Below are 19350 nucleotides of genomic sequence, written 5' to 3' on the forward strand. Positions count from 1 at the left end.
TCTGAGAAGGTTGAATTAAGAAACTATCCTCAAGAGCTTCCTCACAAGTTATAAGAATGACCCAATGCAGTGAGAGTCTGTGGTAAGTAGTATAGCATTACAGGTAGCCTGTGCCACTTGGGCCTTCAGACCTGTGCCTGTACCTTTTCTACTTTTCGTCTCTTAGATATCCCACAGGTGCCTTGGAGTCAGCATGATCACAGATGATTTACATTTCCCCTCAACCCGGTTTTCCTTTCAGCCTTCTTCATTGTGGTGAGTGGCAGGACTTAGCAACCCAGCAGTCGTCCAGGACTCTGCCTCGTTCCTCTGTTCCCGCGTGAGCTGCAGATGATTTGGGGATACACGGAATCCTGCCTCCATGCTGTCTTTGAGTTCATCCCTTCTCTCATCTTTCCCTTCCAGTTCTGTACTGGAAGGGTTAGGTTCTTACCATTTCTTGCTGTAGTTAATGCCCCAGTTTTCAAATTGGTTGTCCTGCTTTCCGTCATGCCTTTTTACCATCCCTTTTTGAAATGGCAGTTTTCTTGCTGAGATCCAGATCTGATCATGTCACTTCCCAGCTTGATGTCCTTCAGTAGTTCCTCATTGTTTCAGTGTAAAATGTAAGCACCACATACTGTCCTCTCGGGATCTGATCCTCCTTCATTTCTCCTTCCCTGCCTTCTTCACCTTGCCTCCACGTTCCCTCCCAAACTTAATGCTGTAACTTCGGTGAACCGTTTCACCTCCAGAGGCTTTGCAGGTGCTAGTCAGAGGCTTTCCTTCCTTTTGCAAGGAATTCTCTCTTCCTCTTATTTGCCTAATCTTAGGGATGAAGTTCCCTTGTGTGTCTGGGTTTGAGGCACATCCTGTGAGCTCCCACAGCACCCTATATAACATTTCCATCCTGGCATTTATTGCATTGTATAAGAACAGTGTATTTATTTGTTGTGAATTCAGACTGAGTTCCTTAGTAGTGACCGTGTCTGTGTCCCCAATGCCTAGCACAGGATATGGCACAAATAAGGTATTTTTTGAAAGTTGGTGATGGTCAAAGTATCCTTAGAAGCAAAGGTGCAGACATGTGTAGATGTGAGTGAGAAGGGCTTTATTTCTAAACAGTTGAATTGCTTGTTTATTTCCACACCAGTTGAAGTTTACTTTTAGAAACTGCCTTGTGGTGTCTGTCGCTGCTGTTTTCCCCAGAGCAAACATATGATTGTATTCTTAGAGGAGCCAGAGGGGATAAAAGTAAATTTCTTCATTGCACCAGTCAGAAAGAAAATGTTTTCAAGAATGCATATAGTCTATTGTAGGTTTTACATATTATTTAAGAACTCCATTAGCCTTCATTAAATGTAGTTGCATAATATCTTCACCACAAAAGTTGGCTGAATTGCAAGTCATTTAATTTTGCTTTTGAGGAACTAGCATTTTATAATTATCCAGCAAAAAGAAATGGCATTCTGTTTTAACCTCCAACTGGTCTGACAGTGTTCGGGTGCACTGTAGTTCAGTTGTGGCACCAACCCCCTGGAGTTAAGGCAGACACCATGAACTGAGGACTCAGTCCTCTACAAGGCTGCCCTCTCTGGGCAGATGCCAGCTATAGGTAGGGTCTGTGGACCATTCGTACTTTTGACCAACTGGCTATACATTCAGGGGTTCCCATGACTATCAGGTTCAGTAATTCACTAGACTGACTCATAGAACTCAGGGAAGTGCTGTGTTTATGATTATAGTACAGACGGTCCCCCATTTAGGATTGTTCAACTTAGATTTTTTTGACTTTACTGTGGCGCGCTAGAGACACGCAGAAATTTGGTAGAATTTCTACTGAATTCTAAGATTCAGTAGAAAATGGCTAAGCTAAGCTATTATGTTCAGCATCAAAAAATGCATTTTTGATGTATGATGTTTTCAACTCATAATGGGTTTATTGGGATGCAACCCCATTGTAAGCTGAGGAGCATCTGAATTATTATTGGATACAGGATACAACGCAGGAACAGCCAGGTAAAGAAGAACATAGGGTGAGGTCTGCAAGGGTCCCTAACGCAGAGCTTCCATGCCCTCTCCCCCAGGCAGTCAGGGCCTGTCCCCATCCCAGCATGTCAGGGTGACAGCAACCAGGAAGCTCCACCAAGTTCAGTGTCCATAGTTTTTATTGACACTTCATTATGCGGCCACTTCATTATGCGGTTAAATCATTGGCCACGTGATTGAACTCAGTCGTCAGCCCCCCTCTTCTTCCTGGAGTCACACTGGCTGAGAAGTCCCAACCCTGCAAGCTCACTGTTAGTCTTCCTCTTTCTGGTGAGCAGCCCCCTGTGCCACTCCCCTGGCAAAAACAAAGAGACTTTTGTCACTCAGGAAATCCCAAGGGTTTTAGAAGCTCCTTGACGGGAACCCAGGGCAAAGAATAGTCAAACTTTTTCTTATACAGTATATGGCATTATGAAGTTAAGATTTTTTAAAAATTCAGTTTAAATGATTTATTTATTAAAGGTCGAAACTATAAAAGTTTGTCTTTTGGTTGTGAAAAGAATACTAATGTATTATTCTCTCTTTAACTTCTAGACCAGAACATCTTCAACAAAAAATTGTAATTGCTACCTAATAACAATCTGTTAACTACTTATTTTGCATTTAGGTATTCCCAGTTCCAAAAAGAATACAGTTTAGATGAAGTGATGACATCTAAAAAAGTTTTTGATTTTCTGACCGCCTTACAATGTTGGTAAGAAAAACGTTTTACTCTTTCATGGAAGGAGTGCTCCCCTGCTTCCCCCTTGGGCAAACCTAAGGCTCTGTATGGGTATGTCTCTGCTGTACCTGTGGTCCTCACTCTGCAGTGAGTACCCTTACTTCCTTCTCCTGCCCGGGCATTGATGCTCTCTTTTCTTGGAAGACTATATATTTTATTTCCTTCTCTCGTGACTTCTACCTACTTTGTTTTAAGTGTATTTATTCATTTAAATGTGAGTTAGGAAGCCAGTGGGGCCCCACGATTTTCACCTTGAGCATTTTGTTTTCTCTGCTGTCCACGTCCACCGTAGGGAATTTTACTCTATCGGACCGGCTAAGAGTAAACATAAAACAAGAAAAAAAAAATCACAGCTCTAATAATGATAATAGTTGCAGCTTGAAAATTGCTTGACATATTTATCTCCTAGAATAATGCATCAGTACTGCACAGGTCCTGCCTGTGCCTGGTCATCACCTGGCTGTACCCTCGAACTGCTGGCGGGGTGCATGGGAACAAGCGGGGTCAGCTTTTATCTGTTGCAATACAGAAGTCTGCCCATTTACAAAGCCCAGATGAACTCACAGAAGGCTTCTGTGTTTGCTACCTCCCTTCACAGCCTACTCTAAGGAAAAGATCTATTTTGAGGAGATACTAAGAGTCTTAACCAAACCATGGATTTTCTGGAATCCTCTGTTCCATCCTTTTCCAGTTTTCCAACGGATTCCAAGACTGAGTTATTGGGGAGTTAGCAGAGTTGGCACTAGTTAGGCCTATAGTAGAATCTTCATTGTATTAGGGTAGGAATAACCTTGTGTACTTTTCAGAAGTCACCAGAAGATGACTTCTACAGAAGCAAATGCAGGGTTCTTTGCCATAAGAACTTTTTGGGAGAGATTCTTAGAGACCAAGTAGTGACTGAGAGCATTTAAGTTCTTGACTGCGGTTCAGTCCACGCAGGGAAGCATGTGTAAGTTTTGACTGTAGACATCACAAAGGAGACCATGCAGTGACCACCGAGCATACCAAGCCTTTCTTCCCAGAAAGAACTTGTAGCCTGAAATCTTCGGACTGAGGTGGACTGGGTGTAAATAATTTTTGCCCCCCCCCCAGTCCCTCTGCAGATGGTGCTGCAGCAGCGATTTTGGCAGATGAAGATTTTGTATGGAAGTATGGCCTTCATTCCAAAGCTGTGGAAATTATAGCACAGGAGATGGTGACTGATTTTCCAAGCACATTTGAAGAGAAAAGCTGTATTAAAGTGGTTTGTCTAAAATTCTATTTAATTAATTAATTAATCAAGGGATTGATGTTTAAAATTTTTAAGGTTGACATGCTGTTGTTATTGACTCTGTATATAATTTCCTTGAAAAATTGTCTAGAAAGTCTAATGCCTTAGACTTCCTCAGAGAAAGTCTAATATTATAACCTATCCTTAAGAATCTGTCAGGGGAAAGTAATTGATGAGAACGCATGCTTCCTGTGATAGAGCCACGTGTCATTGTATGTTAACTTTTAACTGACTAGAGGTGCTATTTTTTTTTATGTTGAATTGGCTAAATATGCTCAGAACTTCTATCCTACAGAGGTAAGGGAAAAACAAAGATGTTTTTAGGGAACTTTCTTAGTGCTTCAAAAAATCCTGATTGAAAGTTAAATACAAAATGGAGGAAGAAAAAAAGATGAGAATTCAGACCCAGAGTTAGTTGAATATTTGAAGATATATACATACATACATATATAAAATCTAAGCCTATATGCATATATACACCTATGTAAACAATCGTATGCTAAACTACAGTTTAAAAAATGATTTTACAACAACACTCTGAATTTGAAAATGTCCCTGGAACTTGCCCAGTGTCACAGAGCTAGGGTCCTGGGGTGGGACAGAAGTGCAAACCTTCATTTAGGTTTTCTGATTACAGTGCATTTCTCACTGTGCCACAGTTTCATTCTTTGGGATAAATTCAGTTTTCATGTTGTTATGATCTGAGACCAAAGAGGTTAAAAACATGGATTTGGGGAAAATGTTTTGAATCCCGTATGATCTCCTAAAAGAAAGTTGTTTATTTTCATATAAAAATTCTCCTATTGTTTTCAGCGTGTCATATTGATCTGTTGATAAATCTCTTCTTCCGGTTTACCACAACTTTACATTGTGGATTAATAGGGTTTTTGTAACTTAACGTAAGATATGGCCTGAAGAATTGTAAGTCCTTTTTATGTATCTTACTTAAAATTCTGCCTGTTATAGTACCAAATTTAATATATATATTTTCCCTCCTGGATATCCTTTTATTTGGACTTTCTGTATAATATAGAATCAACATATATTTCAGTATATGTGATAATTTCTCAGCTGTTATTTTATATATATTAATCCCTTATAATCCTTATATAAAAGTCCCAGTTTTGATGCCCTTAATTTATTTATTTATGATTTTGGTTTTAGATTGGCTTTGATATGTCTAAAGAAGCTGCCAAAAGGTGCTATGAGAAATCTGGCCTAAGACCAAGTGATATCGATGTAATAGAACTTCATGATTGCTTTTCTGTCAACGAACTCATCACTTATGAAGCGTTGGGGCTCTGTCCAGAAGGTAGTATCTTTCAGGAGATGCTTATTAACTTAGTAAATTTCTCTGAGAAAATTTCATTTTCACCATTAAACAAAGGAATTCATTAATTGCTTTCCCCTCCACGCTGGTTCTGCCACACTTTGCAAAGGGAATGTGAGCTATCTCGATGCTGGACTTTTTAGAATCTGTGGTCTTATACAATACCAACAGTGAGGCAACAGAGTGTACAGGTAATTTGTATTGTGTACATCAGGGGTACTTACAGGATTCTGTTAGTGGAAAAAAAAGGATATAAAGTTACATTTTTTTAGTTGATCTTCTATTTTTTCCATTATGATTTAGTTCCCCTAGACACAGTCCCCAGCAATCACCTCACTGCTGTCCGTGTCCATGAGTCCTTTTTCCTCAATCCCTCCACCCCCTAACTGCCCCCCCCACTAGCTGTCATCTGCTCTCCATCTATGAGTCTGTCCCCATTTTCCTTATTAGTTCAGTTTGTTTATTAGATTCCACATATGAGTGAAATCATGTGGTATTTGTCTTTCCCTGACTGGCTTATCTCATGTAGCACAATGTTCTCCAGGTCCACCCATAGTATCAAAAAATTACATTAGTAATTCCACCTATTTAAAATTGTGTTTGAATAAAGACTTGCAGAAAGGAAAAATGGAAAAACTAGTTTGTGGAATCTGGAGGATTCTTTTCCCCCATTTCTAAAATGGTTGTACCAGTAGTGTATGAGAGTTTCAATTGCTTCACACCCTTACCAATACTTGGTGGGGTCAGTTAAAACACTTTTAGTCATTCTAAAATATGTGGTATGTCTTATTTTCATTTTAATTTGCATATCTATGATGGCTAATAATGCTAGCATCTTTTCATGTACATATTGGTCATTTATATATCTTCTTTTGTGAACTGTCTGTTCAGAACTTTTGCCCTTTGATTATTGAGTTATTCGCCTTCTTTATTGAATTGTAAGAATATATGAAATCTGAATACAAGTCATTTGTCTGGTATGTGTATGCTGTTAATGCTTTCTCCCACGCTGTGGCTTGCCTTTTGTTTTATTAACAGTGCCACTTGAAGAACAAATTTTAGACATTTTGATGAAATATAAAGTATCAATATTTTTAATGGTTCATGTTTTTTTGTATTCTAAAACTTCTGCCTATCTAAAGGCCAGAAAGATTTTTTCTATTTTTATTCTAATGCTATAGGTTTAGACTATATTCATTAGCTGCTTGGTCAATAAATTTATTATTGTCTTTATCTGAAAAGTCTTCATAGCAAACTGTCGGTTTATTAGCTCCTAGCAGCTGGTTCCTGAGCTCTGAGGAGGCTTACCTTCTCCTGAGCTCCCTGACGTTTCTTCTGGGCAAGAGACGGTTCTATCTCTTCTTTTTAGGTTCTTCCTTAGGCTGCTTCTCATGTACTGGATTCTCGCATGTAGCAGCATGAGCTTTCTTACACATCACCTCCATCATGTCTGGAGTTACATTGCTCTTTATGCACTGAGAGAATTGTTTCTTGTAAGCATCTTCATCTTCTTCCCTTCGGTAATGAATATTATCTGCACCATAAGATTCACGGTGTGTTTCCGATGTACTTCTGCATCGAGTTCCTTGCTTTCTGAATCATAACCAGGGAATTGGTACCCCGCGGGGCCCCAAAATCTTTCTTTCCAGTAGTACTTCTGGCAAGCTCTACATCCAAACAGCAGGTGAAACAAAAGCAAAGACAAAAACCACATGATCATATCAATAGACGCAGAAAAAGCTTTCGATAAAGTACAACACCCATTTATGATAAAAACACTCAGCAAAATGGGAATAGAGGGAACATTCCTCAATATAATAAAGGCCATTTATGAGAAACCTACAGCCAATATCATACTCAATGGACAAAAACTAAAAGCTTTTCCACTAAGATCAGGAACAAGACAAGGATGTCCACTTTCACCACTCCTATTCAATATAGTATTAGAAGTTTTGGCCACAGCGATCAGGCAGGAAAAGGAAATAAAAGGCATCCAAATAGGAAAGGAGGAAACAAAATTGTCACTGTTTGCAGATGACATGATAGTGTACATGGAAAATCCTATAGACTCTACCCAAAAAACTGCTCAAACTAATTAATGAATTTGGCAAAACAGCAGGATACAAAGTCAATATCCAGAAATCAAAGGCATTTTTGTATACAAACAACGAATCAGCAGAAGCAGAAATCAAGGAAAAAATCCCATTCGATATAGCAAAAAGAAAAATAAAATATCTGGGAATAAACCTAACCAAAGAGGTAAAAGACCTGTATGCAGAAAACTACACAGCACTGAAGAAAGAAATCAAGGAAGACACAAACAAATGGAAACATATACCGTGTTCATGGATTGGAAGAATTAACATCATCAAAATGTCCATACTACCCAAAGCAATATACAGATTCAATGCAATACCTATTAAAGTACCAATGGCGTATTTCACAGACATAGAACAAACACTTCAAAAATTTATATGGAATCATAAACGAGCCCGAATAGCAGCTGCTCTTTTGAGAAAGAAGAACAAAGTAGGAGGGATCACAATACCTGATATCAAACTGTATTACAAAGCCACTGTAATCAAAACAGCCTGGTACTGGCATAAAAACAGGCACATAGACCAATGGAACAGAACAGAGAGCCCAGAAATCAACCCAACCCTCTACAGTCAATTAATATTCGACAAAGGGGGCAGTAACATAAAATGGAGTAAAGATAGCCTCTTCAGCAAATGGTGTTGGGAGAACTGGACAGCTACGTGCAAAAAAATGAAACTTGAGCACCGACTTACACCATACACCAAAATAAATTCAAGGTGGATAAAAGACTTAAATATAAGCCATGACACCATTAAAGTCCTAGAGGAGAACATTGGCAAGAAAATCTCAGATATTCCACGCAGCAACATTTTTACGGATATGTGCCCTAGAGCAAGGAATATAAAGGAAAGAATAAACAAATGGGATCTTATCAAAATAAAAAGCTTCTGCATGGCTAAAGAAAACAGTATTAAATTAAAAAGACAACCAACTGTATGGGAAAACATATTTGCCAATGATACCTCAGACAAAGGTTTAATCTCCAAAATATACAAAGAACTTACACGACTCCACTCTAGGAAGACATCGAACCCAATTAAAAAATGGGAAAAGGACTTGAACAGACACTTCTCTAAAAGAGGACATACAGAACATCCAGAGACACATGAAGAGATGCTCAATATCGTTAGCTATCAGAGAGATGCAAATTAAAACCACAATGAGATACCACTTTACACCAGTCAGGATGGCTATAATAGACAAAGCAACAAACAACAAATGTTGGAGAGGGTGTGGGGAAAAGGGGACCTTAGTTCACTGTTGGTGGGATTGTAGACTGGTACAACCATTATGGAAAACAGTATGGAATTTTCTCAGAAAAATAAAAATGGACCTGCCTTTTGACCCAGCAATTCCACTGCTAGGATTATACCCCAAGAATCCTAAAACATCAATTTCAAAGAACCTATGCACCACAATGTTCATAGCAGCACAATTTACAATAGCCAAGAGTTGGAAGCAACCTAGGTGCCCATCAGTAAATGAATGGATACAAAAATTGTGGTACATATACACCATGGAATTTTATGCAGCAGAGAGAAAGAAGGAGCTACTACCTTTTGCAACAACATGGATGGAACTGGAAAGCATTATGCTGAGTGAAATAGGCCAGGCATTGAAGGACAAATACCATATGATCTCACCTTTGACAGGAAGCTAAAGAATAGGGCAAACAGGCAAACAGAATGGAAACAGAGACGCTGAAATGGAGAGCAGGTGGGCAGCGGCCAGAGGGGAGAGGGAGGGGAACTCAAGGGGAAAAAGGGGGAGGGATTTTGAGGAGCAAGTATGAATGACACAGAGATGAGGACTGGGGGGGGGGAACGGGAGGGAGGGGGGAGACCAGGCGGGGTGGGGGGAAGAGAAAAAAAAAATGTACTTGAAAAGTAACCAAATTAAAAAAAAAAAAAAGGATAAGAAACTCAGTGGATTTAGTTCATATAATATGCCTAAATTAATAAATTCATTATGATATAAAATAATAATAATATTGTTTAATGATCATTATGATTAGGCATTAACTTGAGAGCAACTTGGTATTGTTTCTTTTTTAATTTTTTAAATTTTAATTGTTGTTAAAGTATAGTTTTCTTCCATTTACCCCCATCCCAACCCATTCCCCCAGCCCTCCCCTCCTCCCTCCCACCGCCACCTCCCTTTGTTATTGTCCATGTGTCCTTTATGCTTATTCCTGCAAACCCTTCCCCTCTTCCCCTGAAATTCCCTCCCCTCTCCCCTCTGGTTGCTGTCAGCCTGTTCTAAATTTCAGTGTCTTTGGTTGTATTTTGCTTGTTTGTTTGTTTTGTTGATTGGATTCCCATTAAAGGTGAGATCATACAGTAAAAAAAACAAAACAAAACAAAAAAAAAAACAGCAGATGAAGGCACTAGGTTGACCATCAGTGCTTCCCACACTGTATTCCCATCTCCAGTCATCTCCACTTGGCCTTCCTAGATCCTGTCCATCCTAAACCTGTTGAGGTGTCTGCAGGCCAGCAGCAGGCCAGTCCAGGGCGCTGCAGCATGTTTTGTCAGGCCAGCCTTTACACCATGCTTGGCGAGTCCCTGCACATACGCTGCACACACTGTCATACCCGCTTCTGTATCTATACGGCATAAGCAGTCTGACAAGCGATGCCTCTGTTGGTTACGCAGACTGTCGTTCTGTATTTGGTTGTGGTGTACTTATTTTTTCCTGAGTTACCAAGCATTTCTGGGCATAGTAAGCAGTTTTATCCTCCTGTTGTCTTCTAAAGTTCACTTGGTATCTCGCGAAGTAGGCCAACTTTAGCAAACCCCACCCTGCAGAAGAAAGACCCATGTGGGTGGCATGCCCCAGACCTGCAGGCCCAGCACAGTGAGGGGGCAGGATGGGGTGGGGCAGGAGTTTGGGCGAGTATAGATTTAGATTTTATACTCAAGTATATAATCCATTTTGAGTAAGTTTTTGTGTATGGTGTAAGATAAAGGTTGATATTAATCTTTTCTATTTCACACACAAATCCAGCACCATTTGCTGAAAAGACTTTTCTCCTCCCATTGAATTGCATTGGCACCTTTGTCCAAAATCAATTGCCCGTATATATATGAGGATCCAGTTTTGGGCACTTTTGATCTACATTCTTATCTTCTTACCAATACCAAATTATTTTGGCCACTGTACTAATGCTATACAGTACTATAGTGTATAACAAGTCTTGAAATCAAATAGGGTAAGTTCTCTAACCTTGTTTTTTTCAAAAAATGTTTTCATTATTTTAGACCATATACATCTCCATGTACATATTAGGATTAGTTTGTCAATTTCTATAAAAATACAACAAAAACTCTTCTTGCTGGAATTTTCATTGGGATTTCATTGAATCTGTAGATGCATTTAGAGACATTTGTCATCTTAACAATGTTGAATCTTCCAACCCATTAGAGGCTATGTGAGCTTTCCCTTTTTGTTGGAGGTAATGTTCTGTACACTGAAGACAATGGAAACACTAACTCAAAAAATATATGCACCCCCATGTTCATTGTAGCACTACTTACAATAGCTAAAATATGGACACAATCTAAATGTCCATTGATAGATGAATGGATAAAGAAAATGTGGTGTGTGTGTAATGGAATATTATTCAGCTATAAAAAAGAACGAAAATCTTGCCATTTGCAACAACATGGATAGACCTTGATGGCATTATGCTAAGTGACGTAAGTCAGAGAAAGACAAATACCCTGTGATCCCACTTATATGAGATGTCAGTTTATGAAAAAAAAAGAAAGAAAGAAAGAAAAACCCAAGCTCATGTATACACAGCAACATTGGTTGTTGCCAGACGAGAGGGTGAGGGGTTGGGTAAAAGGAATGAAGGGTGTCAAAAAATATGAACTTCCAGTTATAAAATAAGTCATGAGGTATAATGTACCACTACATTACATAGCGACTATACAGTATTATATATTTGAAAGTTGCTAAGTGTGTAGATCTTAAAAAATAAATTTTGTAACTACATTTGAGAATGGATCTTAACTAGACTTACTAATGGCATCATTATGTTGTACATCTGAAACTCATGTTACATGTTAATTATATCTTATAGGTTTGAGAATTAAATTATGTAGATACATGTCAAATAATTAGAACAAGGCCTGACACAGAGCGAGTGAGTGCTTAAAAGCTATTCGCTGCCTCTGACAACAACCATTCTCATTATCTTGAGATTTTATCTCTTGTTACTTTATCAGAAATATCATTTGGAAGAATAATTTACAGAGTGCGTGTATTTTTATTTACTTCTTTACCACCTGGAAGAATGTCATGGGAATTTATAGGAATGTTGACGTTGCTGAGCATGGATGTAACTTTTTCTTTTGAGCTTATGTTTATAGCTTAACAATGTTTTCAGCCATTTCTTTTCATTTCATAAAGTGTTCTCTTTTTTCTCTCTCTCCCTCCTTCTTTCCTGTTTATTAACAATATTTATATAGTGTATGAATACAGTTTAAAATGTAGGGGAATGAATACATTTGGCAAAATCATGAATTTTTAAAGCTGATATAATTTAGTTATAGTATTTTATTCATTTCAGTTCTTTTCTTTTGGTTCTCTGAATGTCAGTTATATTTGTAGCAGTTTTGGAAGCCGAGGAGCTCTGGGGAATTAATAGATGCATTGTTTCACATAGGAAATGTTCTGAAAATACCAGCCTTATTACCCAATATTTATTACCTAACTTTTAGTTGTGCTTATCTCAATTTGATGCTAGTTTGAGCTGTTAAGAAATGGCTGCTACTGTACTTGAAAAAATAACTAAATAAAATTAATTAAAATTAAAAAAAAAAGAAATGGCTGCTGTTAAGAAATCTTGGCTATATGGAAGTTTTAAGAACACGTCCTTTGTTCCAATGTTATTTTTAACATTTGTAAATATATTTTTTTCTTCTGTAGGGGAAGGTGCAAACCTGGTTGACAGAGGAGATAATACTTACGGAGGAAAGTGGGTCATAAATCCTAGTGGTGGATTGATTTCAAAGGGACACCCACTAGGAGCTACAGGTGGTAGTTCACAGTTTTCACACATTTTTTATTGTCATTTGGCCTAAGTGTGAATGATTAGTTATTGATCTGAATGAAAGATTATATTCTCTGAACTTGGTAGCCAGTGCTTTAAATGATTGTTTAGCCACAGTATTTTTTTGTTTTCCTTTATGTACAGTATACTTCAGTGATCTTGATGAATTAATGAGTGTTTGAATTAGTTGCCATTCTAAATTCAACAATTTATATTTTTTAAAGTTTGATTATTTTCAAATAGGCATACAACTTAACTAACAAGATGTTTCCCAGTAGAGATCTGGCTACACCTGCTAGATATGAATCATTTTAAATGAACACATTAATTATATATAGTTGTGTATGTGGTTGGTGTTACAAGAAAATTTTTTTCTTTTGAGACAACTGAATTAGAAGTTACAAAATATAGCCCTGGCTGGCGTAGCTCAGTGGATTGAGCGCGGGCCTGTGAACCAGAGTACTGCAGTTTGATTCCCAGTCAGGGCACATGCCTGGGTTGCAGGCCAGTTCCCAGTGGGGGACACATGAGAGGCAACCATACATTGATATTTCTCTCCCTCTCTCTCTCTCTCCTTCTCTTCCCCTCTAAAGGTAAATAAATTTAAAAATTCTAAAAAGAAGTTACACAATATAAATTTTATTATGGCTGTACTGCTGACTGGCCATGTGACTATTTTGATTAATTACCAGTTACTCGATTACTCACTTTGATTTTTAGTGTCTTTAATTGTAAAATGAAGAAATTATACAAAAAACTTCTAAATAAAATTCTGAGTCTTATTTTTATAGGTGTAGGTGAGTTTTATATTTTCTATATTGTCTTATATATGAATTAAGTGAAATTTTATAAAGTCTCACAGATTATAACATAGAGGTGTTAGAAGTAATACTATGTTCATTATAGCAGTTAATTTTGGTTTATTTCTGTTTATCCCTCAGAGTTAGTAGAGAAAGTGGATGTACACAGATAGATGGGGAGTAAGAGAGAAGGAGAGTAAGGTGTGTGCACACAGGCAGTTGCAAAATTAGGTGCCACCTTGCTATTTGTTTTCTTCCTTGTCTGTTCTTTGGGTCCTTTATCTTTTTCATGCTGTCTTTTTATCATTTGGGTAATTTTTAGTATTTTATTTTCTCTCTTCTATTGGATTATTATTAATTTATTTTTAAATCCTCATCAGAGGATATGTTTATTGATTTTTAAAGAGGGAGGAAGGGGGAGAGAGAGAGAGAGAAACATCAACTGGTTGCCTCTCACCTGCAACCCAGCTGAGGATTGGACCCGCAACCTGTGTATGTGCTCTGACCAGGGATCGAACCTGCAACATTTTGGTGTATGGAACCATGCTCCAACTAAATGAGCCACCTGGCCAGGGCTCTTTTTCTTATTCTTTAGTGGTTGCTCTGGGATTTACAACATGATCTTTATCACAGTCTACCTTCAGATGTTATACTACTTCACATATAAGGGGTTTTCGCAACAGAACAGAATATTTCCATTTACCCCCCCATCCTTTGTACTGTTATTGGAATACATGTTTCAGGAATGAAACAGTAATTACCAGTACTGTCCTCCCACCATTTCTACAAAAGGGTGCTATAATGTTTGCTGCTAGTAATTAATTAATCCCTTGCTTGTATCAGAGTGTGAAAAGTAATTTATAACCCTTTCAGGAAAAGGACATTCTTTAATTTGTAGAGAGCGCAATTTTCCTTCTGATGTGGCAGCTGCAAGGCACCAACATCTCTGTGTAAATACTGTGCCCAGTGCTACACAGACATTATTTTTGAACTATTTTTTCTGCCTCTGGTAAAGAGACTAAACTGTTTCCTTTATCCATCAAAAGAATCAGGTCATACCGCAGTGCTGTTTTTGTTGCTGCTGGCACTAGAGAAGTTGGGGTGATAACCAGTATTTCTGTGGTGTGGTCTTTGAAGCCCAGAGAGCTACAGTTTGCACTTGGGAACAGTGATTCACATTCTCCTCCCAGACAGCTTCCTCACCGTCACATAGGAAGCTTCTGTTTCGTCAGGGGATGAATGTGACATTTCAGTCACTTGTTTTTATTGACATACAGCTTTTTTTCTCCTCTGAGCGAACATGTTTTTATTATAATTGGCTTGCCATTCTGAGATATTTTTCTCCTGCCACTTGCTGAAATACCCAGAAATCATGTTTTGTAGTAACAGTATGATTTTTCATATCCATATTCTTTCTTAAAATTGAGGTATATGATTTTCATATAATAAAATGCATGGTTCTTTGCAAAACACAATTGTTTATGGCAGCATTATTCATAATAGCCAAAAGGCTGAAAAAAACCCAGATGTCTGTCATCAACTCATGAATGGGTAAACAAAATGTGCTATATTCAGACAATGGGATATTCTTTGGTCATAAAAGAAATGAAGTGCTCACCCATGGTACAACATAGGTGAATCTTGAAAATATTTTGCTAGGAGAACAAAGACCATGTATGTATATGATGCCACTGATATGAAATGTTCAGAATAGGCAAATCTACAAAGACAGAAAGTGGATTAGTAGTTGGAATGGAGGGAGGTGAAAGAATGATAGCTAAAAAGTTATCATTCTTCTTTCTTTTTTAAAAAAATATTTTATTATTTATTTTTAGAGAGGGGAAGGGAGGGAGAAAGAGGAAGAGAAACATCAGTGTATTGTTGCCTCTCATACACCCCCTACTGGGACCTGGCCTGCAACCTAGGCATGTGCCCTGACTAGGAATTGAATTGGCGACCCTTTGATTTGCAGGCCAGTGCTCAATCCATTGAGCCATTCCAGCCAAGGCAAGAGTGGGGCTTCTTTTTGGGGTACTAAATATGCTCTAAAATTGATTGTAGTTGAAAACCATGTAATTGTTTTAAATGGATGATCGGTTTTGGCAATTGCATACATTCATGATATTACCAGCTAAAACAAGATATAGAACATCTTCATCTCTCCAGAAATGTTCATTGTGTCCATTTCCACTAAATCCTTTGGCTTCCCTCAAACTCCTCTCCTCCCCCCTCCAAACTCCTCCCCCCACCAGGCTAAGACTTTTTACTTCTATCATCATAAGATTAGTTTGGCTGATCTCAGAACTTCATGTGAATGGAATCATGTAGTGTATATATGTACTGTTTTGTGTCTGGCTTCTTTCACTCAGTGGAATGTCTATAAGGTTTATCCAATTATTTTTGTATCAGTTCATTCTCTTTTTTTATTGCTAAGTAATATTCCATTGATTAAATTCACTGGTTTGTTTATCCATTCTCTCTTGTTGATGGGCATATGAGTTTTTTCCTGTATAGGGCTATCATAATAAGGCTGCTATGAACATTTTTATACAAGTCTGTCTGTGGACATACCTTTTGCATTTCTCTTGGGTTAATCGCTCAGAGTGAAATTGCTGGGTCACAGGGCAGGTGTGTGTTTCAGTTCACAATAATCTGCCAAATATTTCTCCAAGGTGTTATCATATGCTTTTTAATGTTATAGCTAGATGGCAAATTTTAACATTTTTTTTAATTTAAAATTTTATTTATTTATTTATCTTTAGAGGGTAAGGGAAGGAGAGAGGGAGAGAAATATCAATGTATGGTTGCCTCTCGTGGGTCCCCTGCTGGGAACTGGCCTGCAACCCAGGCATGTGCCCTGACTGGGAATCAAACCGTGATCCTTTGGTTCGCAGGCCTGTGCTCAATCCACTGAGCTACACCAGCCAGGGCTAACTTATATCTTTAAAGTCTTACTATATTATCACTTACAGATATTCTTTATTCTTTTTAATGCCTGTGTAGTATTTTCAGTGTAAGAAATTTACCTAGTCATTCATTTATTGGTGAACATACAAATTCTGTGCAGTCTGTTATGACAAGAATCCTGCAGCTAGTATCTTTGTGTCATTGCACGCTTCTGCAGTTATGCCTGTAGGATAAATTCCAAACAATGGATTCACTATGTCAGAGGTTAGTATTTATTTAAAAATTGGTGGCTATTGCCAAATTTTCCTCAAAAGAGGGCATACCAATGTATATTCCGAGCAACAGAGTATCAGAGTGCTTCTTTTTCTACAATCTTGTCAACATTAGATTTAATTTAATTTATTATTTATTTATTTTTAGAGAGAGAGAGAGAAAAGGAGGGAGAAAGAGAAGGAGAGAAACACTGATGTGAGAGAGAAACATCAGTCGGTTGCCTTCCATACGTGCCCTGACTGGGGCCTGAACCTGCAACCCAAGCATGTGCCCTGCCTGGGAATTGAACTGGTGACCTTTTGGTTTGCAGGATGATGTCCAACCAACTGAGCTACACTGGCCAGGGCATCACTGGATTTTATTTTTATCAAGTGTAAATAAGTTTGCCAATCTTGGCAGATTATCCAGTTTTTTTTTCCCACTGGGGCACTAAAAAGCTAACCTAAAACACCCCAGAAAAATAGCAGTTATACGTTTTTTAAATACTTAAAGAGAGACTCTTACTTTTGAAAACCCTTTGCAATATTTATGTGAGTCTACACTGTTGGTGAAAATTTCCTCTTATTATCAGTCTTTAAGTGATAGCGTTTAGTGTTAGCTTAACATTTTAGGGGAAAAACTTATAAATCTGGATGATTTGATTGGTAGTCTGAATAAGGATGAGGAATTATTAAAGAGTAAATGTTTATTCACTACATATTGTGATTTGGATATATTTCAAATGCATTTGACCCATTAGCTGTAGCCCAAGAAAGAATTCAGACTTCTGGAAAATATTTCAGAATGACAGCGCTGAGTAGTTTAAATATTTTCCTCTGGTTACTCGGACAACAAACAGCAATCGGATCTTGAGAAAATCAAGTGAGTGCTTCCACAGCATGCCGAGTTGAGACGGGTAGTAAGGGTGTAGAGTTCTCTTCTATAAATGGCGTTAGTTTAACTGCAACGTATTGTTACTTTGGTGGGAATCCAGTATTGGAGAATTAACTTTAAAGTGAAAGCTCTGTGATACTAGTTTCTGATTTTAAGTTGCTCAGCTCTGCATGAAAAAAAGTTTCTAGCTGCTATAGCAGTACCCATAATAGAAAAGAGATTTAAGCATTTTAAGTGAATATTCTTTTGTTCACTGTCAGTTTAAAAATATGAAGTCCTTTTAGATTTTGCAATTAGAAAGGTCACATTGAACCTAAGTTTGTTTTTGTTTTTGGTTTTACTTTGCAATGGTCATATGACAAAAATCAAATTAGTATCCAAATAATATCATTATATTTTATTGCAGGTTTTCATACATACTGCTTAACACTTACTGAACACTTGTTTAAAATGAATGTCAGGTTCGAATTTAGCATGTTCTTCGCTATCTCTGATTTTTAAAAATGCATGTTAATGTCTACCGAAAGGGCATGAAAGTGCCTTTGAGATTGTCCTCATAAGGGATTGTCCCTTTGAAGTTCGAAGTTGTATTGTTCCAATTCAGCCTGTTATTTAGTACTTTCCAGCATGGCTTCAACTTAGTTTCAGGCCCTAACCTTCCATTCTGTAGTCCCTGAAAGTCCACTTTATCATTAGGTGCTGTAGGTAACTCATTCTCAAATGTGGGGTTTACTAATGGACTGAATAATAATTTCCTGTAGCTTTTAAATATGTACATTTCTGTCCTTGAGAATGCTCTTAGAAATTCTGATTTCTAGGTCTGTTTGATCCTAACAACTTACGTATTTTTAATGTTTTGCCAAGAGCTTCTTCTGTACAGCCAGATTTGGGAACCAGGGCTATGATAAACCAGATCAGCATTGCCTTCAGAAAACGTGCCAGAGGCAGATATCATAATAACACAAATGATTATAATGCAAGGGAGAATATAACTGCCTTACACAAAGTGCAAACCAGAACTATGAAGGGAAGAAAAAGGGAAAGGCTCTCTCCTGCTCTACAAGAGATACCTAAAACAACAGCAACAATAATCTCGTAGACCAGTGGACAGCAGCGAGACCTAACTCCAATATTTACTCCAAAAAGTCAGTAAGCCTGTAAGGTCTGATAGCTGTTTACCAAAGCATCTATTCACCTCTCATTGTATCTGTCCTACAGGCCACCCATCCTCATTCCTTTTGCCTAGAATTTACATTTTTACCACTATGATGTAAGGGGAGGTAAGTTTTATCATTAGGCTCTAGTGAACATCCCCCAGTGCCAGGAGAAATGCAGCCCAAGAGAGAGTATTTACTCTTAATACCTATTGCCAGGTCAAGTTAGCTAGGAGCGTGACCTGGCTTTTATTGTCTTGTCAAGTCAAAGAGATAGAGAGAAGGATGATGTGCCTCTATAGGCCATATTTTATTTTATTATTTTAACAACTTTACTGAGCTAAAATTAACATATTTCCAATACTTAACATGTACAGTATAGTAAGTTTTGATATGCATGTACACCTATGAAACCATCACCGTAGTCAAGATAGTGAGCATGTTCATTGACCCCAAAAGTTTCCTCACATACACTTTTTTGTAATCCTTCCTACCCCTCATCCTAGAGCAGTCACTGATCTGCTTTTTTGTCACTATAGATTAACTTGCATTTTCTAGAGTTTTATATAAATGGTATCTTAAAGTGTGTACTCTTTTTTTTGTTGTTTGCATAAGATTCATCCATGTTATTGCATACATCAGTAGTTCATTCTCTTTTATTGCTGGGTAATATTCTATTATATGGATGTACTATGATTTGTTGTTGATGGATACTTGGGTTGTTTCCAGCTTTTGGCTATTACAAATAAAGCTGCTGTGAATATTCATGTACAAATCTTTGTATGAATATGTATTATGCTTTCTCTTGAGAATAAACCTAGGAGTGGAATGACGA

At 37.8% G+C, this 19350-nt stretch overlaps 1 protein-coding gene and 1 pseudogene across 2 annotated transcripts in view; one reads left to right on the forward strand and one right to left on the reverse strand.

Moving 5' to 3' along the window:
* SCP2 (sterol carrier protein 2) overlaps nt 1-19350 on the forward strand; it is a 102241-nt gene that overhangs the window by 46513 nt on the left and 36378 nt on the right. Inside the window, exons 8-11 of one of the 2 annotated variants that reach the window (XM_053655528.1) lie at nt 2636-2722; nt 3842-3992; nt 5184-5331; nt 12385-12495. In XM_053655528.1, coding sequence (XP_053511503.1) covers nt 2636-2722; nt 3842-3992; nt 5184-5331; nt 12385-12495 — 497 coding nt within the window. The remainder of the gene's footprint in view (nt 1-2635; nt 2723-3841; nt 3993-5183; nt 5332-12384; nt 12496-19350) is intronic. The other variant, XM_053655529.1, reaches the window with a different exon arrangement.
* Nucleotides 6616-10269, reverse strand: LOC119061461 (60S ribosomal protein L5-like; annotated as a pseudogene).

This window comes from Artibeus jamaicensis, unplaced genomic scaffold (genome assembly GCF_021234435.1).
Source record: "Artibeus jamaicensis isolate MK-2021 breed Jamaican fruit bat unplaced genomic scaffold, CSHL_Jam_final scaffold_1019, whole genome shotgun sequence".
NCBI classification, from domain to species: domain Eukaryota; kingdom Metazoa; phylum Chordata; class Mammalia; order Chiroptera; family Phyllostomidae; genus Artibeus; species Artibeus jamaicensis.